General features: G+C 51.5%; 1 protein-coding gene and 1 pseudogene across 2 annotated transcripts; one reads left to right on the top strand and one right to left on the bottom strand.

The window, feature by feature from the left end:
- Window positions 1–372: 372 nt before the first annotated feature.
- On the bottom strand, window positions 373–15,329 carry LOC308435245 (transmembrane protease serine 9-like; the record flags this gene model as incomplete). Its single annotated transcript, XM_080935926.1, has 11 exons — window positions 373–534; window positions 1,307–1,452; window positions 1,532–1,794; window positions 2,311–2,524; window positions 3,584–3,855; window positions 4,255–4,426; window positions 6,436–6,757; window positions 7,328–7,377; window positions 11,562–11,648; window positions 12,846–13,120; window positions 15,241–15,329. The coding sequence occupies 11 exons, from the start codon at window positions 15,327–15,329 to the stop codon at window positions 373–375; spliced, it is 2,052 nt and encodes a 683-aa protein (XP_080792052.1).
- LOC308435244 (small ribosomal subunit protein uS8-like) lies at window positions 15,328–15,720 on the top strand (annotated as a pseudogene). The gene has a single exon. The product of its transcript is annotated as a small ribosomal subunit protein uS8-like (transcript).
- Window positions 15,721–22,343: the final 6,623 nt, after the last annotated feature.

Raw genomic sequence — 22,343 nt, 5'->3', positions numbered from 1 at the left:
CCTTCCCCAGAGTAGCCCCACCTCCCAGGATATCTTTCTCCTTTGTGTCAGTGTGCTGCTGGCTCAGGGAATTCGGAGCGCGGTCTCAGGTGCCAACCAAGTGTGGTACACTTACTTGGGGGTGGGGCAAGTGGAGGCAGGAGGATTGGGGACATGAGACTCTGTCCCACAAAAACAAAGGCACCAAAGGAGCTGAGTTGGGGACTCGTGGCTTGGACAGAGGGACGGAGTCAGTGGGAGAAGGGACTGTTTATTGGAACAGTACACACAGTCGCAGCTAGTTCCGTCAGACTCCGTGCTCGCCTGCCACCAGCTCCCTCGTGGGTGGCCGGCGGCTGTGTTTCTAAGCCTGGGTCTCTGGCCGCGGGGCAGTCATTCCTGGATGTTCTGGCCTATCCATCCCAGCACAGCGGCCACTCGAGTGTAGACACCTGGGAAGTGTGGCCTGCCGCAGCCGTAGCCCCAGCTGGTGACCCCAGTTAGCACCCATTGGCCGGATGGCTCCCTGCAGGCCAGCGGTCCGCCTGCGTCGCCCTGAAGGAGAGAGTGCTCTCAGACCAGCGGCCCTTGGGAGCAGGGTGACTCTTGCAGCTGCACCTCTCTGTTGGGCACTAACAAGGACCCTGAGTGGGGGAGAGGCTGCCAAAGAGCCTCACCGTTGCCGTGTGGGAAATGGGTTCAGGGCTAATGTGCTTTGTTAGCAGCGTGTGCTCGCGCTGTGCGCCTTCAGGCCAGAGCACGGTGCTGCACAGTTATCTTTATAGTTTTCCACTCGATTGCATTGACACGGGGGCTTTCTGTGAACCTGGGAGTGGGTGTTGGCCAGGTCCCGGCTGCCCCCCACCCGCACCGGAGGGAGTTACAAGTGCACCAGTGTAAGCACAGCCTTTTTATGACTCCTGGGGATCTGCGCTCAGTCCGCGAGTTCACATCCACAGAGCACGGTGGCCTCCCTGTACTGAGCCGCGTCTGTGTATGTGTTGTTGGGGCAACCTGGTCTCAAACTCAGTAGTCGCCCTGCCTGGACCCAACAATAGGATGTTGTCCCTGAACATGCAGTTGTGAAATGTGATGTCCCCAGAGTCAGGTGGGCTGGGGGAGACTTGGGCAGGCTGATGGCTTGTCGCACAAGCGTGAGAACCCAAGTTAAACTCCCAAACCCACGTGAAAAGCCAGGTGTGGCGAATGTGCAGCCAGCATTCAGGAGATGAGACCCCCTGGGACTCCCTCCCTTAAAGGACCGTGGTGGTGCAGGACTTCGGGCCAGCCTGGGCTACGTGGACTAAGAGAACCCCTGCCCACTCACCGAGCAGCTGTCCACGCCACCCTGCGGGAAGCCTGCGCACAACATACACAACATACGGCTGCTGATCTGCACCTGGTAGAAGCGGCGACATGTCTGTTCACTGAGAACCTTCACTGCAGCCTTCTGCAGCTGCCGCGCCATGGAGCCTGTGGGATCCGGGGAGTAGGTGTGGGTAGGGAGTGTCTCCAACGCCCCCTGCACGGCGCCCAATTCACGGCAGCCTACCTCCCTCACGCAGCGAGCCCCAGCCGGTGATGACACAGCGTGCGCCGTCGGGGGGCCGCGCGGGACCTGGTAGGCAGATGGGTCGCACCAAGCGGCTGCGGCGCACGGGCCCTGCCAGCTCCAGCAGCGCCACGTCGTAGTCCAGCGTGTAGATGTTGTAGAACGGATGGCGATAGATGTGTGCCACGCGCTCCAACTGGCCCTCCGCGCTGCTCAGGAATGGGGTGCCCAGGAAGGCCGCCCACTGCATGGGGTCCCTATAGCTGTAGGGCGCACATACGCGTGGGCATTGTCACCTGCTCGAGGCACCGTCCCAGTGGAAATGGGCTGCTCTGTCCCCTGCCCAACTCAGGCCCACCCAGCCATGAGGGGAGTCCCTCTAAGGGGACATCACCACTGCTCACACACTATCTGGAGAGCTGAGTCCCAAGGCTCTGGACCCCCACTAGGTCAACTAATGTTAATGCAATGTTAATGGGGACAACACACCCACACATCTGTCCCCAACCACAGGCTGAGGGAACAGCAGCAGTCCCGCTAGGCATCGATCAGGTTTCATGTTCAGGCTTGGCTGTGTGACCTGAGGCCCTTTCCTTCTTTGATCCTTCATCAATTTTTTGTTTTTTGGGTTTTTCTTTTCCCCCTGAGACAGGGCTTCTCTGTGTAGCTCTGGCTGTCCTGGAACTCGCTCTGTAGGCCGAGCTGGCCTAGAAGTCACAGAGATCCACCTGCCTCTAGCTCCCAAGTGCCTTTTTCAGCGCTGGGATGAAACCCAGGGCCTCACGCTGGGGAAGTGCTGGCCACTGAGCGGCTCCTGGAGCCCAGGGAGGAGCTGAGGCATCCCTATGGCACCCACCTGGCAGGAGTCAACTCTGCCCTCCAGGAAGACGGCGCAGAGCATGCGGTCAGTGAGGGAGAAGTTGTACAGGGCTCCACACATCTTCTGCTCTATGATGCCGACAGACGCCTTCTGCAAGATGTCGGGCTTGGTGGCTACCAGGAAAGAGGTCATCAAGCAGGGCCAGCAGGCGCTGTCTCTACCCTGGGCCCAGCCAGCAGAGCCCACAGGAAGTTTTGCTTTGTTTTGTCACTGGGTAGCTCTGGCTGCCTGGAACTCACTGAGATCCTCCTGCCTCTGCCTCTCTGATGCTGACTAAAGGTGTGCTCATCCACACCTGTGTTTCACAGAAATTCTCCTTTCTCCTTGAGGGGCTGGGGTGGATCCCAGGACACACTAGGCAAATGCTCAATACACCCCTAACTCTTGCACTCTTTAGGGTCTTACTATGTAGCCCAGGCTGGCCTTAAATCTGTGTTGCTCCTGCCTCTGTCCCCGAGTGCTGGGAAGACAGGTGTAGGCCGACATTCCAATTTTGAGGAATTTGTCCCTAAAGGACTAGAATAGTGGCTCTTGACCTGTGAGTCTTGACCTCTTCGGGAGTCACATATCAGAGATCCTGGACATCGGATATTTACATTATGATTCATATTAGTAGCAAAGTTATAGTTATGAAGTAGAAACAAAACAACTCTGTGGTTGGGGTCCCTACAACATGAACTTTATTAAAGGGTTGTCACAGCTTTAGGAAGGTTGAGAACCACGGTGCTAGCGCATAAACATTTTCAGCTTTATAGTCTAATCTATTCCTTCAGCCACTGGAAGAAGAGCCCAGTGATAAGATATCCTGTTAGTGAACAGATTTGTACACGACCATGTGGCAATAAAGCCTGGTTTATACCCAGTCAATGGGCTCCGCATGGTCTGTGGCATAGCAAGAAGCTTGTGGCTCAGGTCTGTGGGACTAAAGGCCACTGGGTCAGCACGGGCGTTTTTGCAGCCATGGACGTCTGTCTGGTCAATGAATATATAAACTTTATTTATAAACACAAATGAAGGCCCGTATGTAGACCGAAGGAGACTTGGCCGGTTCCTAGGGTGTGGGGTCGGCACAGAGGAAGTGGTTTAGGACCCAGGTGAGGGAAGCCAAGCAGCACCCGTCCCTCCCAGGCCAGGCCCCGGGACCAGTCTTTCCCTCTCTGGGACTTGCTCACCATTTCCCTCCTGCATGTTGCCCCATCCTGAGATCATACACTTCCGGCCCACGGGGAACTTGTGGATGGCCAGGGGGAGACAGACCGGCTGGATGTACTTGTTGAAGACCAAAGGCTGGGCCAACTCCAGCAAGGCCACATCGAAGTCCAGGATTCCTGGGTTGTAGCGGGGGTGCAGGGCCACCCTTCGCAGCCCCAGCTTCACGGGGCTCCCGCCAACACCCAGCAGAGACACGGTGCCCAGGTGCGCCTGCACCTGCTCCATTTTGGTGCTGCAGAGACAAGACTTCCGGCACTCCCACCCCGCACCCCAGGGAGGGCCCAGCTCTGTCTCCCCAGGAAAAGGCCCTGGTGGAGAGTGTACCCTTGGGACTTTGCTTTTGCCACTCTGACACTTCATGCAAGTTCATGAATATTGTAGGTTACCGCAGGTCAGAATGTCCCTGCTGTCAGCCAGAACCAGATGCTTGTGGTTCTGGGCGACACCCCCCCCCCCCCCCCCCCCCCCCCCGTGTGTAAACCTTCAGCGGACAATAAGCGCTTCCTGCTTATTGTCTTGCTTGGCTTGGTTTGTCAATTTTGAGCCGGGCTGACGGGAAAGCACCACACTAACTAGTTGGCGCTTGCTGCATGCAGTGAGGGTCTGCTATGGGGCTCTTGGGAGGCCTTACTGGTTGAAACAGTGGGCGGCGGACAGCAGCCATCGGTCACCCACCACGGTGGCTCCGCAGAAATGTCTGGATCCTTCCTTTAGGCTGGCCTGCCAGGGCACCTCCCCAGACACGGCGCTGATTCGGCCCACGATCCGAGTGGGCTTGCCCATCGCGGGCCTGGCCCCACACTCTGCCAGGGGAGAGGAGGGAGGAGGCGGGGTCGTCATCTACTCTGGGTTCACCCATTCTGGGCCCAGAGTAACCTACATACAGAGCAATTGGGACGTCACCCAGGGCGACAAGGCTAGAGGTGTTTAAAAAAAAAAAACAAAAAATAAAACAAAACAAAAAACAAAAATCTCTACGTGGAATGACTGAGATTCACGGGATCCACAATGTCACATCTGCATGTGACAAAAGATGTTGTCCCAGAAGGGTGGGAAGGAGAGAAGGAAGAGGGACAGAAGCAGGGAAACAGGGCCTGCTGGGATAACCCGAGTCAGAAGGGGGTAAGAGACAGAAGCAAACCACTAGGGAGGTGAAACTCACAACCTGGGCGGGGTGTGGCAGGGCCATTGTCTCGGGTTCGCAGCATCACAAAATACACAAAAACCCAAGAGCGTCAAGGCTGATAACACAGAGGTGCACAGCACAGGGATGGTGCCTGGCAGGACCACGCTGGTCACCACACACTCAGCCACCCAGCTCCCACAGGCACCGCATGGAACTTCTGCGGGCCTGTGGGTCACTCTACGCTGTCTGGTGGGGCCTCATTTCCCATTCACCTACATTATACTCTCCATGAAGCCAGCAGTGGTGGCCTTTAATCCTAGGAGGCTAAGGCAGGAGGATCTCCATGAGTTCAAAGCTCACTTGGTCTACATAATGAGTTTCACTCCAGCCAGGACTCATAGTGGAAAAAAAAAAAAACTGTTCCAAAAAATTAAAACTGAGGGTGAAGATATGGCTCAACAATTAAGAATACTGCCTCCTCTCCAGAGGACCCAGATTCAATTCCTGGCACCCTTATGACAGCTCACAACTGTCTGTAACTCCAAGATCAAACACCCTCATTCAAACATACACGAAGGCAAACACTAATGAACATAAAATTAAAAAAAATATTAAAAAACTTAAAGTAGGGCTGGAGAGATGGCTCAGTGGTTAAGAGCTCTGTCTGCTCTTCCAGAGGTCCTGAGTTCAAATCCCAGCAACCACATGGTGGCTCACAGCCATCTGTAATGGGATCTGATGCCCTCTTCTGGTGTGTCTGATGGCAGCTACACTGTACTTATATAGAATAAATAAATCTTAAAACTTAAAATAAAAAAAATGTACTCCTAAAGACCTGAAGAATGACCAACCTATATAACAGATGTGTGTGTTTATGGCAGACATCAGTAATTGATTGCTTCATGGCAGATATCAATAAGCAGTTACCAATTTCCAACCAAACGTCAAGACAGATGCCAATAATAAATTGCCTATTTCCCATCAAGCTCTTTCATGGCAGACACAAATAATCAATCATCAATTTCTCACTGAGGACTCAAGGCAGACAGACATTGGCAATCAATCACCAATCCTCCATTTATAGACATCCCGGTAGAGGCGCTAGCCATTAAATCTAAACGGAGTTTAATTCCCTGAAAGCCAGTGGTGGAAGGAGAAAACTGATTCCTGCAAGCTGTCCTCAGGCATTTGCTCTCCCCCTCCCCCTCCTATAAGCAAAAGCAGTGATGGGGTGTTAATCTCCACAGTTTAAGGCTGATATCAATAGTTACTCACGATAGTCTGCAAGTTTGAAGCCAGCCTGGTCTACACAAAGAGTTAAAGGACCGCTAGGGCTACAGAGAGACCCTGTCTAGACATCACCCTCCTCCAAACACACAGTGAATCGCCAGTTCCTTCTGGTCTTTCCTGGCAGACACCGACAATTGGTTACCAGGCCCACACTGCGCATGTCAAGATTTCAATTAGCCGCCCATCTTTAGCCCGTGTTGCACGGCAGACATCAACGGTCAACTGAGCACTTGCTGAATCCCTCAGGAGCCAATGGGACAGATGTGGACCTATTAGCAATCTCCTTCACTGAGTGCTTCCTGACAGTCCTCAGTAGTCTCTGCCACTCAGTGCTGAGGGAGGTGGCTCTGATGTGACCCTGCCTGGGAGGGACGGAGGGACGGCTCTCTGGAATACCTTGTGACTTGGCCGCAGTGGTGGGGTGCAGCAGTGCAGGGCTGGGGGCAGCGGTGGGTTTAGCTGAGGTGTTGGGCACCTGGCTCTCAGGGCTGGTAGGCCAGGCAGTGCTGGGGGCGCTGGGCGCTGGAGCCGCCATGGGGACCACAGGCGTGTCAGCTGCGCTGGTCACCTCCAAGATCCAATTCCGCAGCCTGGTGACTCGAGTGTAGACCCCTGGGCGCCGAGCTTCTGCACAGCCGATTCCCCAGCTCACGATACCAGCCAGAAAGAACCTTCCGGAAGGCTCCTGGCAGACCAGGGGTCCCCCCCCCCAGTCACCCTGGAAAACAAAACAACATCCTCAGCTTGGGGGAGGGGACTCTCCAATTCTGTCGCCAGAGGCAGAGACAACCCAGGGCTCGGGCTGAAGCCTCTGTCTGTTCCCTATGGGCTCATGGACAGGGCTGTGGACAGAGACAGACAGACGTCCCTAGGACTGTGGCCCCGCAGAGGGAACGCCCAGGTAGGAGTGCAGTGGCAGAGCGAGGACAGCAAATGTGTTGTCATTATCACGCGTGCCGGGAGCCGCATACCTTTGTGTAATTATTTATTTTGACATTTATGTGGTGATTAGTCTGTGCACTACTTCTGAGTCGGGTGCCCTCAGAGGCCAGAAGGCATCAGATCCTCCAAAACTCTTAACCACTGAGCCAGCTCTCCATCCACAGCACTCAGACGGCAGATCTCCATGAGTTCAAGGCCAGGCCGGTGTACAGAGAGATATGGCCAGCTTGAACTCTGGATTCTCCTGCTTCCACCTCCTTAATGCTGGCTCGTTCCACTTAGGGACCAGTTACTTGTTCTCTGGAGGGAGGGGACAGAGGGTAACAGTTTCTCCCTGGCAGCCCACCTGGCAGGAGTCCACCTTCCCCTCCAGGTAGCCAGCACACACCATCCTGTCTGTGAATGTCATACCCAACCTCGACCAGCAAGGAAGACATGACCCGGGGAAGATTTTCTTCAAGCAGTTTATTCAGGAACCTTGAACAAGCTTCTGCTTTTGCTTCTGCCTCTGTCTCCGCCTCTGCTGCTGGGGGGGGGGGAGAACGCCTGCACAGGCTTAAATCCCCTTGTGCCCACCAATCCCTGTAAGCCATGTGGGCCCTGCAGATAGGCTGCTTCAATGCGGAAGCAGGCAAGCTGAACAGGCACAGCCAAATAAGGACTTGTTTACTACTCAGAGCCCTCACCATCAAGGAGGTAGAAGGCGGAAACCAGTGCCATCTTCGGGGCATGGCACCTCGCAGCTCTCCACAGTTCCCCCTTTTTTATTTTTGGCTGAGAGAATGCCTGTCCTAGGTTGCCTCCTGTGGCAGTGCCCTTACCTGTCTTTGGGAGACGAACAGCATTGGTTTGATCCCTGTCTTAGGTTGGTGACATGCCCAGGGAGTCTTACCTGTCACTGACTACTTCTCTAGCATGCCAAGAGGCCTTTTATTCTTGGTGCATGACTATAAGCCATGCTTGGGGGGACTGTCCTGCCTCAATGGCTGTGAATGCCTGGACAACCATAGCTGCATGCCGTTTCTGAGCAAACTTTATCCTGCAAAGGCACCACAGGCCCACAAAGGAGGCAAGCAACAAAAGGCCAGCCATGGCTCCCATTCCCGCCCACTCTTTTAGATGATTCATGGCGGCAGCAATTTAGGATGACAGAGCAATGGGGAGACCACTTAGGCTGGTGGGGTACCGGCTCCTCAAGCATACTTTTAGCAGGCCACCATCCACTCACCTAAGAAGCATCGACTTGGTACCTGGTATTAGTAGTAGGGACATCAAACCAAGCCGCAGATTGATTATATAAGGATATGCACTTACTACTATCATTAATATTCCTTACCCTACAAAAACATAAGCTCTCTTCCAAACTAAAACTTCTATTTTCATCAATGCTAGCAAGCTCTCTATCTAAAGGCAAGAAGAACAAATCTAAACTCCTATTGGTACTAAAGAAGCAGGGATACACTTTTGCATCATGATGTATCGGCAGGGGTCTCTGGAACACCGACAGAATCCCCCATCGTGGCACTGCCTGTGCTGGTGTCCAGGCCAGGCTGATGATTGCCAGCATTGACAGAATCTTCATGTTTGTTGCACTTCCTTGTAAGTCTCTCAGGGACCCACAACGGTTCTTGACGATCCTGGGGAAACACACAAACAGACCCTCTCACCCATGCCAACACTGGGTCAGGGCCATGCCACAATCCAGTGATCACATCTTTCCATTTGACATAGCCCTTCAAGCCTCCTCCTTGGCACTGATGTTGGTCAGCGGCAGAGAGGCCATCAACATCCAAAATTAAAACATTGAGAGTAGAAAGGGCTAAGGATATTCTTTCCTTGGGGGTCCTGCCTTGACCTATTCTCCCTTTTTGTTTTATTAAGCATTCTTTCAGGGCACAGTGAGCACGTTCTACAACTCCCTGTCCCTGGGGGTTATAGGGTAAGCCATGATTAAGTTGAATTTCCATTTGTTTACAAAAGGAAGTGAATGACTGTGCCATATAGGCTGGTCCATTATCAGTCTTTAGCTGTTGTGGCTTTTCCCACGCAGCCCAGGCTTCTAAACAATGTCCAACGACATTGGGAGCTTTTTCTCTGCTCAAAGGTGTGGCATGAATAACACCCGAGCAGGTGTCCAAAGACACATGAACATATTTCAAGGCTCCAAATACTGAAATGTGTGTAACATCCATTTACCATATTTTTAATGGCATCAATCCTATAGGATTCACCCCGACACCAGGTGTGTGACTATAAATCACGCATTGTAGACAATCCAAGACCACCTGTCTGACATCGGCTCTAGACAGATGGAACTGCTGTTGAAGGGTCCTAGCATTTACATGAAATTGCTGATGAAACTGTCTAGCTTGATCTAGGGATGAGCTGAGGAATACACACTCTATCCTAGTCCATTGATCCACAACATCATTTCCTTCACTCAAAGGTCTGGGCAAGCCGGTGTGTGCTCTAATATGCTGTATATAACAACATTCTTTTCTTAACCAAATTAATTTTTGCAATTCCTGTAATAAGGCACACACAGTACTAGTCAATTTAATAGGTCCCACCAACTCTAAAATCTTAACTGCATTCACTACATAAGCTGAATCAGAAATTAAGTTGAATGCAAAATAACAATTTTTAAATACCTCAATTACAATCTTTAACTTTACAATTTGGGGGGATCCCGGTTGAAATTGACATAATTCAGAATCTTTATGTTCAATCATATAGGCCCCGCAGCCTGTTTTAGAACCATCTGTGAATACATTTGGTGCTCCTCTAAGTGGACAAGGGGAGGTTATCCTTGGAAAAACCACAGGATGTTCCTTAAAAAATGACCATAGCGGGTGCTTTGGATAATGATTATCAGCCCATCAAACCCACAATGCAATATAGTCCATTCATCCACAGTGTCACATTAGATCTTAACCTGTTGGTACTATGAGTGATGCCAGAGGCATGCCAAAAAAATTGTAAACTTTGTTGGATCCCAGTCTGAGCCAACCTATAATAATTGTAAGGAGGGGGGGCAGATGGTATCTCCCTGGGGGGTTCTTCTTCCTCCCTGAGCTGTAATTTTTTCTCCCCCTTTCTCCGTTTCTCTCTCAGAGACTGTTTTTGTACCCTCTCTATTAAAGCCTGTAATTCCTCATTGGTGTCCAACCATTCTGTCTCCATCTCTTCTTTGCTCCCTACTTCCTCAGATCTCTCCTCTTGGGGCAACCTGCCCCTTCTCTACTGCCTCTTTGCAGCATTCCTGGTCTTCAAGGCAGCTACGCATCAGCCTCCACACAGGCTGGACTCTGGGCTTTAATGTCCCTTGGTCCCAAGCGAAATCCAGATTTTTTCCCCTAACTTATCCCAGCACACCACAGTTAGGTTTCCTGAGACTGGGAATCAAGGTGCAGTGGTATCACACGCATTCAAAAACCTTTCTAGGGTGCTCTTCTTCATTTTGAGGTTTTTCTTTGACAAGAGTAGCTCTTGAAGAGCCAGAAAAATTGGATGAGACTGAGAATTTCCCATCCTAAATCTTTTACTTTGGGTTTGCTGCTGCAGAGAGAACCCTTTCACTTGAGAACCCTTTCACTTTCAGTTTGCTACTGTTTCAAACTTCCTAGCTCGGAGATTTTATTGCCACTTGTTTCCCAGGTCTTTATTGTCCCACCTTACCGCTGCATCTGAAGAGACCCGTCCCAAGGAACAGGGAGACCACTCACTTCGGATGCAAGTAGCAAGAGGTTTATTTACACAGGTACCTGGGGCAGCAAAGTCTCTCGGAGGACTTGTGCGCCAGACAAAGGGGCAGTCCCCTTTTTATAGGGCTTGAGGGGCAGAAGCAAGGTACAGAAGCAGAAGCATAGTTACAAAAAGGTGATTGGTTGATTTAAGTGAAGCCAGGGTGAACTGAGGACAAGCCTCAAGTTTTCGGAAAGAGCGGCCTTGGCCCCTCTTCTGGGACAGGGGTATTGTTTTTCGTCCTTGCCTTAACATGTGTGGCAAAATATTTTGTCTTTACTCTGGTCCAGGTGGTCAACCGCAGATATCTTGTTTTGACAGGGACTGGGCTGTCCTCTGGCTCACTTCTGTTTCAGTATTTTTTCATCCCTGCCTGTTCTGGGCCTAGCACAAAATGGCGTTACTGCAGCTAAAGCAGGAGGTGGTCTTTCACAAGAAGTTCTGACCTTGAGCGTTCCAGGGTTTCGGCACCACTTGTTGCACCCAACCTCTACCAGTAAGAAAGACACGTCCCGGGGAAGATCTTCTTCAAGCAGTTTATTCAGGATCCTTGAATAAGCTTCTGCTTTTGCTTCTGCCTCTGTCTCCGCCTCCGCTGCGGGGGGGGGGGGGGGGGGGGAGGGGGGAACACCCACACAGGCTTCAATCCCCTTTTGCCCACCAACCCCTGTAAGCCACGTGGGCCCTGCAGATAGGCTGCTTCAATGCGGAAGCAGGCAAGCTGAACAGGCACAGCCAAATAAGGTCTTGTTTACTACTGAGAGCACTCACCATCAAGGAGGTGGAAGGCGGAAACCAGTGCCATCTTCGGGGCATGGCACCTCGCAGCTCTCTACACATGAGCGAGTTGCCATACAGGCTGGAACACAGGCTCTGGTCCAGCAATTCCACCGTGGCTTTCTGAAGGACCTCTGGCTTTACCACTGCCCACAGGGCAACAGAGAAAAGCAGGTGAGAGCCCCCAACAGCCACTTTGCATCAGGGGGGGACAGAATACCATTTCCTCTCCCGATTCTCAAATTGCTGGGTCTACCTGCCCCTCACCCCAACGTCCATGTCTACTCCAACACTAAGAGATGCCAAGCTTTCATTCCCCATCTCTTTACACATGCTAGACCGTATCTGCTTTTCTTGCCTGGTTCTCAGGCCCCAGGCCCGACTTGACTTGACGGAGGAGGAACTCGCCCTCTGGCCCAACAGCTCCGCCCCAAATGAGCCGCATTCACCACCTGAAGCCGTGTATAAGCTTTTATTGTTTTCTGTGACATCATCTCTTATGGCCCAGGCTGGCCTTGACCTCACTTGATAGCCAAAGACAACCTTGGACTTCTGATCCTCCTGATCCTCTGATCTTAAATTTGAGGTGACAGTTGAATACCACCACCTTTAGCTTTACAGAATTTCTTCTTTTTCTTTACCGGAGGTATGGAATCCATAGGCTCCCCACTTGTGAGTTAAAAACTTTACTCTGGCCACGCCCCCAGCCTCTTTCTGGGGGACTCTAAGCTGGGGCCCCACTGTGGCCACGGCCATAGCCCTGTTTTTAGTCTTTGAGAACAGGTCTTAAAGGTCCCTGGACTGACCAGATCATGGGCTCTGAGGCAGGAAGCACTGTTGTGAAAAGATGATGTCCGGGGTTTCAGCATCAATGTTAGGAAAAGAATGAAGAGAGTGGGAGGGATATGGCCCATGGACGTGGTGGGGCGAGGCCTGGGGGCAAGGGAGATAGATGCCTCTGGGGGGCTCATTTTGGGAATCCCTTCCCCCTGAGGGACCAGCCACAGGACGGTATAGTACAGAATAGAGTTTATTCAGGGCATGGGAGAGTTAAGAGGGTAGTAGAGGCAGAGAGAGAGAGAGAGAGAGAGAGAGAGGAGTAGAGGCTGGCCATGAGCGCGAGGAGGGGAGGAGGGGGAGACTAGGGGCAATGGGGGAGAGCAAGAGGGAGCAGAGGGGGGCAAGCACCCCTTTTATAGTGTCAGGTCACTGGGGCGGAGCATACCTGTCTGTTGCCAGGTAACTGAGGGGTGGGGTTTACAGAATCCCAACCAGCACTCTTGCCCGTCCGCTACTTTGGGGTAGGTCTCGGTTAGGAGTGGGAGGATGCGTGGTGGACTTACGGAAGTCCTCCTTCAGGTAACCCCAGCCCGAGATCAGGCACTTCTTGCGCGGCGAGAAGACGTGCGTGGCGGCGGGGAGGCAGGCAGGCTGCACGTAGCGGCCGAAGGGCAGCGGGCGCGCCAGCTCCAGCACCGCCACGTCGAAGTCCGCCGTGTCCGCGTCGTAGGCGGGATGCTTGGCGATGCGGAGCACGCGTGCGCTCACCGTGCTGGCCTCCGAGCCGCTCAGGTGCACGCTGCCCGCCTGGGCGGCCCACTGCGCCGGGTCCTGGAATCTGGGGAGGCCCGAGGGGTGCGACTGAGGGAAGCTTGTGACCGAGCCTCCAGCCTCAGTTCAGTTCGGGGCACACAAATGGTGGAAGGAAGGAGAGAAGAGCTCTGTAGGGTGTCCTACACATACATACACACACACACACACACACACACACACACACACACACCAAACACTACACACACCACACACATGCTCAGATACACACACACCGCACACACACACGCTCAGATACAGACACACCGCACACACACACCACACACACTGCACGCGCGCGTGCGCACACACACACATTGGGCCAGAGAGTGCCCTAACAAATGGGAGCTGGGGGTGGGAAATCCCAGGGCTTGGAAAAAGTGCCCCCAAACGGTGAAGGTGTTAGCCCCGGGGGACAACAGCGACTAGGGAGGACAGGGTTTGGACCCCCCGCCCTGAACCCAGAGTAACTCTGAAAGTGGAGGGAAGACCCATTTAATTTTTGGTGGATACAGGGGCTCAACACTTGGTCCTCCTGCAAGCCGATGATAGTCCTGTTTCCAAGAAAAAGAATCGTGGGTCCAAGGAGTCACTGGTACCGAAATGCATTCCTGGACTACCCGAAGAACAGCGGACCTCAGGATGGGCAGGGTGTCCCATTCATTTATGGTAATCCCAGACCGTCCTGCCCTCTGTTGGGGCGAGACTTACTTTCCAAGATGGGGGTCTCAGATGCACTTCCTGTCCAACAGGCCACAACTAACTGGCCCAAAAAGAGAGCCCGTATACGTTCTGACTGCCAGACTGGATGATGGTTATAAATTACTTGAAAGCACTGTTACTCAGAACCAGGATTTGACTTGGTGGTTGGAAACGTTCCTATCAGCCTGGGCAGAAGTGGTGGGGGATGGGCAAAGCAAAGTGTCATCCGCCCACACCTGTGGTGGGAGGACTCGGGGTCCAGACTCCCCCAGCGTCTCTCAGACAATACACTGTCTTGAGAGGCAGGAGAAGGAATTAAGCCACACATCTCCAGGTTCCTTCAGCTTGGGGTGTTGGTAAATGCTGTTCAGCCCGGAACACACCACTCTTGCCAGTTAAGATGGGCATTAATGATTATCAGCCAGTCCAGGGCTTATGAGAGGCAAGCCATGGTAAAGTGGCTGACATCCACCCTACTGTGCCTAGCCCACACTCTGCTGAGTTCTTTGCGACCTTCTAGAATTTGGAACACAGTCTTAGACTTGAAAGACACTTTCTTCTGCCTGCCCTTGGCACTGAAAGAGCCAGAGTCGGGGTCAGTCTAAGGCCAGTGGGAAAATTCTACCACAAACCTCCGAGCACAAAGACCCCTTCTTTCCAGGAAGAAAAAAGCTAGTTCCTGGAGCAGCTACAAACCAAACAGTCAGACAAAGTTACCTGTAACTCACAACCAAGCTCCTCTCTCCTTGGGAAAGTTCTGTATGGTACGCTGAGTCAGTTTGAAAGTTGTTTTGCTCCACCAAATGTGTATTATACCTGCCTAGTTACCATTGTTCAAGTTCTGCCCCAACTGTTTGCAAGGTATAAAATCCTCTGTTAGAATCTGCTCAGGGTTGTCTCCCTGTTGAGGTGGACAGCCCAATGTTTCCAAATGATTAAACTCCTCTTGTTTTTGCATATGCTTGGTCCAGGGAGTGGCACGATTAGAAGGTGTGGCCTTGTTGGAGGAAGTGTGTCACTCTAGGGGTGGGCTTGGAGACCCTTCTAGCTGCCTGAGGAGACTAAGTCTGTTCCGGGCTTCCTTCGGATGAAGAGGCAGAACTCTCAGCTTCTCCTGCACCATGCCTGCCTGGAAGCTGCCATGTTTCTGCCTTGATGATAATGGATTGAACCTCTGAACCTGTACGCCAGCCCCAATTAAATGCTGTTTTTATAAGACTTGCCTTGGTCATGGTGTCTGTTCACAGCAGTAAAACCCTAAGACACGATCACTGCCTCTGTTAGTCTCTTTCAAGGGATCCTGGAAAAGGTCCAATTCAAACCTCAGGGCACCCCAAAGTCAAGAATAAGTATTTTTCCATCTTTGAATGGAAAGACCCAGAGGATGAGACCACAGGTCAGCTGACATGGACTAGATTCTCCACTGTTTGGGCTCAATCTGGTCACCTTGCTGCCCGTTCCCGACCTTGAGCCACCACAGCACCAGCGTTGAGAAATATTGGCAGAGCTTCCTGCCATCTTCCCACTGTCTCCATGGTGTGGACGAATGTTCTGACAGATGCTTTCAGGAGCATCAACAATGTTGAGGTAAACGCAAAGTTCTCCTCGGGCCGTGTTCCAAAGTCATTGTTCGGTTCTTACCTGTGACGATGAAGCATGGACAGGACACATTGGTGAATTCGAGATCGCTGGTGATCACAAGACGGTTGTGAACCACACAGGAAGGCTGAACAAGTGTGGAGTGATAAGTCCTAGGTTTGATGTTCAGCTCAAAGACCTAGAAAAATGGCAGAACAAGCTGTTCCCATCACGGCAGTTTGGTCTCATTGTGCTGACAACCTCCGCTGGCATCATGGACCACGAAGAGGCAAGATGGAACTCACAGGAGGGAACATCCTGGGATTCTTTCATAAATGTAATGCATAAATAAAAAAGACTCTGTGAACTATGAAAAAAGAAAAAGAAAAAGAAATACTGGCAGATAAGTTACCTGGCAGAGGAGATGCCATGGTCACGAAGGTGGTTTTCACGGGGCGAGGCTTATCCATTGCACTCCATTTGTGCTGACTCCTGCGATTTCCCCAGATGTGGGAAACTCCACTGCACAATTTGTGGTGGTCAGGGGACTGTTTTCTCGCTCTCCCCTGGTCTCTCAGGTTCTCTTTCTGCTTTATCTGTTTCACGGTAGTACAGATGTTGCTAACATCTAACAGCAAACCTTAGGAGGTAGAGGAAGATTGACAAAAGGAAAGAAGAAACACTGCAGGAGCCCATGGGTGGAGGAAAAGCCCCTGACGGACCCCTGCTGGAGCCGGGGCTACCTGGTTTACAGACAGAAGAAGTTTTCTCCATAGACATCAGAGATGAGTGGGAGCTGCCGTTGGCACAAATGTCATTGGAGCTGAAACTCTATCCTCTGCCCATTGGCGCAGAAAGCAGAGCTACCTGCCCTCATCCCAGCCCTGAAACTAGGGGCCAGCAAGAAAATTAACATCTACATGGATAGCAGGTGTGCCTTTGCCACAGCCCATGTCCACAGGCTACAAACCAAGAGAGAACTGCTCACATCAGAGGGAAAAGAAATAAAAAAACAAGCAGGAAATCTTGGGTCTCTTGGATGCACTGAAGCCAGCAACTGTGAGTGCCGTTCATTGCCCAGGACATCAGAAGGGAAGACACTCAGTGGCCCAGGCCAATAACCAGGCAGATCAAGTGGCTGGAGAAGTGGCTATGCAGGAGCCGAGCCTGGTTATGGGCCTGCAAGAGACACCCAGTGGGGAATGGGATTGGACTAAGGGATGGCCGCACTTGGAATATACAACAGAAGAAAAGGCCCAAACTGCTAGCTACCCCACCAACTATTACTCAGAGGAGGAAGGACCATGGTGCACTCAAGAGGGGAAACTATACTCCCCAGAGAACAAGCAACAGACTCACTTGGTCAAATGCATAAATGGACTCATTTAGGGATGAGAAGCTCATCCAAGCAGTCAGGGGTCTAAGGTACATGTGATGGACCTTAGGTTTCTAACCAGAGAGACGGTAGAACTGTGTAAGTATGTCAGCAAGCAAATGCTTATGCAGCCAAGAGCAATGGCAAGAGCTATGGGAGAACGACCTGGGGTATATTGGGGGGTCGATTTCACAGAAGTTAGGTCAGGAAAATATGGTTACAAACACCTCGGAGTGTAGATACTTTCTCTGGATGGTGGAGACTTTCCCCACCAAGCAGAAAACAGCTACTGTGGTAGCCAAGAAGACATTAGAAGAAATCTTCCCGAGGTTTGGAAGTAATTGCATCAGACAATGGTCCTCTTCTGTTTCTGAGGTAAGTCAGGGATTGGCAGAGATTTCGGGGACAAGTTGGAAGCTCCATTGTGAGTACTTTCCCCAGAGCTTCTTCACTGAATTGACCTTGGAGACTGGTGCTGACTGGGTGCTGCTCCTTCCCTTGGCCCTGTCCCAAGCCCAGAACACCACCTACCATTTTCACCTGAGCCCTTTTGAGATGCTGTTTGGCACCCCAACTTTCTTGGTGTCCACTGGACCCTCCCTGGAGGGATCCCAACTCACTGACAGGAACCTCTTCTTGAGGCTCCAAGCCTTTCAGTCAACACAACACAAGGTTTAGCCCAAACTCTGCCTTGTATGTCCTGGGAAGGTCAGAAACCCTTTGTCGTTTCCAGGCTGGTGACTGGGGTCTACAGCTGGAGGCATCAGGCACAGTTGCTGGAACCCTGTTGGAAGGGACCCTTCCCGGTGCTTTTAACCATTCCTCAAGGTGGACGATATTGTGGTCCCGGTGCATTGATTCCTTTCCCCATCTATACAGCCCTCACGTGCCCATCTGTTAAACCTGGACTGTGGTTTCCACTGAACCACAGTCCCTGTCACCTCCCTGACATCCTCCAAACTCCTCAACACTTGGTGGCACAACCTCACTTGTAACCACCTATGACGGAAGCTTGTCAGAAGCAAAGTGCCCATACGGGAGAAAGAGGGCTCTTGGCTGGGGTAAAGGGGGTGATAGGATGTGTATTTCCTGCATGGAGGTATCACCTGCGAGGCACCCCATTTACGTTTGCCCTCGAGATGGAAGAAGTGGAGCAGAAGTTCGCCGATGTGGGGGTGCAGACCAGTTTTATTGTGCAGCCTGGGGATGTGAGACTACAGGAGAAACCTACTGGAACCCCTCCTCCTCTTGGGACTTGATCACGGTAAAAAAAAATTACACTTTTGACCTGTAACCCAATAATAATCAGATTCATGGGATGGCTAAAGGGAAAGACTTGGGGACTCAGGTTGTACAAATTGGGGTGTGATGATGGCCAAGGTGAGAGACGGGCTGCAGCCGGGACAGAGAACAGAGTCGGGCTGGTTCCAGTCTTGGTTTAACTCCTCCCCTTGGCTAACCCCCTCATACCCACCTTGTTAGGACCCCTAATTGTTCTGTTGTTGACCTTTGGGCCCTGCGTATTGAACAAGCTTATAGCCCTCATAAAAGAGACTAGGTGCAGTGCAGCCGGTGGTCCTGCACCAACAATATGAGACCCTGAGGACAGGACTTGAACAATAGGAGTTTGTCCCCAGAGACCCCTGAGGTTAGCCTGCCTGTGGATCATGTTCCCCTAATCGGACTGCCTTGTCTGGCCTCTGAGGGAGTGGATGTGCCTAACCCTGCAGAGACTTGGTGTGCCAGGGTGGGGGATACCCAGGGTGCCTCCACCCTCTCAGAGGAGAAGGGGAGGCAAGTGGATGGAGAGGCTGTGTGCGGGGACTAAGAAAGGCAGTGAACCAGATGTTAAATAAATAAATAAACAGGGACCCTCCTTCCAACTGAATGCCCCTCCCTTCTACTTCCTTTGTAGCCTCACTATCTGTCCTCTTGGCTCTTCTTTCTCTACATTTTTATTCTTTTTTATTGCCCACAAGAGCATCAGGTCTTATTACAGATAGTTATTAGCCACCATGGGGTCCCTGGGATTTGAACTCAGGACCTCTGGAAGAGCAGTCAGTGCTTCTAACCACTGAGCCATCTCTCTAGCCCTATGTTTTTATTGCTAATAATCCTATGTTCACTTCTTGTCATCTGGTTGCTTGCTCTACCTCTTGGCCCATGGTTGACTTTATTTAATCCCGTTTACAAAATCCACGCAGGACACTCTTGGATCAAAGGTGTGTGTGCTAGGGCTGAGCTGCAGCACAGTACAAACAGGGTTTTCCCTGTAAGCAACAGAACCTCGCTCAGCCTTCCCCTCAGCCCTTGTTTGTTTCTCTGTTTGGTAGGTAATTGGTGAGTTAGGTGGGAGTGCACGTGGCATGCATGTGGAGGTCAGAGGGCAATGTGTGGAGTTGGTTTTCCTTCCCGTTGTCAGGTTCGGCAGCAAGGGTTAGCCATCAGGCATTCCCACAGGCCTGCCTCCAGGGACCTAGAGTCAGCTTATATGTTCACCTACTGCCCAGAGCTCTAGGTGTTCCGTGTGTGCACAAGGCTCTGGCCACGCCAGCTCTCTCTCCTGTGCCATGTACTCTCTCATTCCCTGTTTTGTTCATTCTCTCTGCCCGTCTGTCTCTTGTTTCTCTCTCATGTCTCTACTCTGAGACAGCCATCCATTCTCCCCCTCCTCCAATACACACTAGATGCAAGGTATTGTTTCTTAGCAGTATATCTTGGCATGAGCCCTCCAATGGTATCCCCATCTTTGCCACTTTATCCTATGAGCAAGCCTCTTTATGCACTGAGCTCTCTTGCTGGTCCAAGTGCTTATAATTTCTAACATTATTATCAAACCCAGATTTGAGTGTTGCATACTTTAGGTTGCATGCAGTAGAAATCCTCCCGGGAGCAGGTGAGGTAGTGCTCCCCGGATTGCTCACATTGGTGAAGGCAGTCAGGGCATCTCTTTAGGTGTCCCCTGCTCAGGTGATTTTAATTTGTGACAGGTTGACATCACACCGAGCATAATCCAAGCCTAGCTGCATATAAAGAGTTCAGTTCAGAGGCTGCAGGGATGACAGCTGAAGCTGAAGGAAGCTTGCTCTACGACCATGAGATGTGGGTTTGGATCCAGCATTCATGAAAAGTTATGCTTGGGTGCTACTTGAGACTCCATTCTGAGTGGGTGGCTGCCTGGAGGTCACTGGACTTGGCTTCTGCCTGAGAAGCTCATGAAGCCCGTGTTTAGGGAGAGTCTGCCTGGAAGGAATAGATTGGGAACCTGGACACCTTCTTCCAGTCTGCATGTGTGCACAGGTGAATAGCCCTACACAGGTGTGAGCACACCTGTACACACAAGCATGTGCTCACATCTATGAATAAAAAAATACACTTTAGGGCTGGGTGTGTAGCCCAGTGGTGATGTGTTTAGCACATGCAAAGAGCCCTGGGGTCTATCCCTAGCGCGCGCACACACACACACACACACACACACACACACACACTGTGTTGGTGTAAGGGTATATGGAAGAGCATTCATGTGGTGCCATTGTGGTGTGCACATGTGCTGGTGGATATGTGGAAGTCAAGAACTTTCCCACCCGCTTTGCATCCATGTGCTTGGTCCTCAGGAGCCATCTCTGATTCAGGCTTTTCTGTACCATGCACACTGACAGGGCTTCTCTTGTGCTGCCACCTCCTGGGCTTTTTAAAGGATATTGTAGTGACAATTTTGGAATTTAGGTTTCTTTAAAAAACAAATATGAGAATGTATCTTGTTTGAATCCTAGGTGTGGGATGTGGGGCTGCTTCGGACTGTCCACAGCAGCTGACTACGATTTGCCTCATGCTCTAGCAGAGGGGTGCTTTTGCCAGCCCCAGATAGTCTCTGTGATTGTGTAATGTTTGGAATTCTGGGCACTTTTTGAAGGACATATAAAATGCAAAGGCTCTGAAAGGCAGTGTGGTTGGTTGCTGATCATTGACTCTCTGAAGGTTGGTTTGGTTGTGATTTGTTAGTAGTTGTGCTCAAAGAAGAAACAACAAGAAAGACCCACCCCCATCCTTTTTCTCTTACCCGGAAGGGGAGGAATAAGGAAGAAGCTGCAAAGTGTCAAAGACCACCTACAGGATATCGGCAGTGGAGGCTCTCTTTCTGTCATTGCTCTGTGTAGAATTTCATGTGCATCTGAAAGGGTGAGAAAAGTCTGAAGGCTTTCCCACAAGGCTTATTATGTCTGTAGGGTGTTTCCCCCCCACATGGCTTATGTTTGCAGGGGCCCTCTCCTGTCTTTGAAAAGGCTGTGGATAAATGCAGGCTTCCCCACACTGCTGACACTCAAGGACGGTTTCTTTCCAGTCTTTGTAAAGTTGGGGGATGGCTGATGGCTTGTCCTCCACACAGTCCTTACACTGTGCGTGACATCAGTGCTTTTAGGAGTGAGAGACACCTGTGAACCTGATCTCACTGCTGGCACCGAATGGCTGTCTTCAGGGTGAACTGTGAAAGATGAACAATGAATGGAGACGTTTCTGGGTCATACTGTGTGGCTCAGGGTTTGGGGTGGGAGACTTTCTGGTCCGGGTGATGATTTGGAACGTGTATGAAGATGTCTCCATACCGAACAGGATTTCTGTGGTATCTCCCTACCATACAGTTGCCACTACCAAGTTGGAGGTGGGATGGGGGTGAGGATAGGGTGGAGACCACTGGTCTTTGCAGGTGATGATCCTGCCTCGGGCTCTGATTGGACAGAGCTGATGTCGGTGTTCCTGATTGGGCAGGTGCCCAGTCCCGCCTCTGGTTCACCAGCTATCACTGCTTATGACCAGGAGCTCCCACAACGAGCATCTATGATTCTCGAGGTTCTCCAGGTTCCACCCCTAAAATCTGAGTGACCAGGCCCTGCAGTGGAAAGGCAGACACGGGAGGCTGTGGTAGCTGCAGTAGCAGCGAGACCAGCTTTCTGAGTATCCTCACCTCTCCGACTTGAAACAGTACCATGTTGGGCACAGCCTGTGACACGTGGATCTTGGGTAAATGGGCCAACCTTGACCACCTGGCACCTTGGAACTCCAAGGGATGTGGAGTGCAAACGTAGTGGACCCGAGTTTGAAACCTCAGAACCCACATAAAAATGTCAGGTCTTGCTGTGCCCGCATAAGCAAGAAGAGTTGTGGGAAATCTGTTTCTAGACCTGGACATGGTTGGGAAGCCAGATCCATAGGTGATGGTGTCACAGGGACGGTTTAATCCACAGATTTGGCCATGTTGGGGTAGAATGACTTCAAAACAAAATAACAAAACAGGTCCTTCCAACTTCCTTTTTTGGGACAGGGTCTCACATAGTCTGGGCTGGGAGGGGATTCTAACACATTCAGGTAAATGAGGTGGGGGTGGGCTGGGGTAACAGGACTGGTGAGAAGGCTCAGCAGGTAAAGGTGCTTGCAGCCAAGCCTGATGACCTGAGTTCCAAGTCCAGGAGGTATTTGGTAGGAGCCAACGGACTCCACACATGAACCAACACACTACACACACACACACTACACACACACTACACACACACACAGGAAATAAGTAAATGTAACAAAATGTAAAGGAATGAAGGGAATT

This window comes from Micromys minutus (assembly GCF_963924665.1).
Source record: "Micromys minutus genome assembly, chromosome: 22".
In the NCBI taxonomy this organism is placed as follows: domain Eukaryota; kingdom Metazoa; phylum Chordata; class Mammalia; order Rodentia; family Muridae; genus Micromys; species Micromys minutus.
The sequence above is the reverse complement of the archived record's forward strand: the minus strand, read 5'-3'. Positions and strand labels throughout refer to the sequence as shown.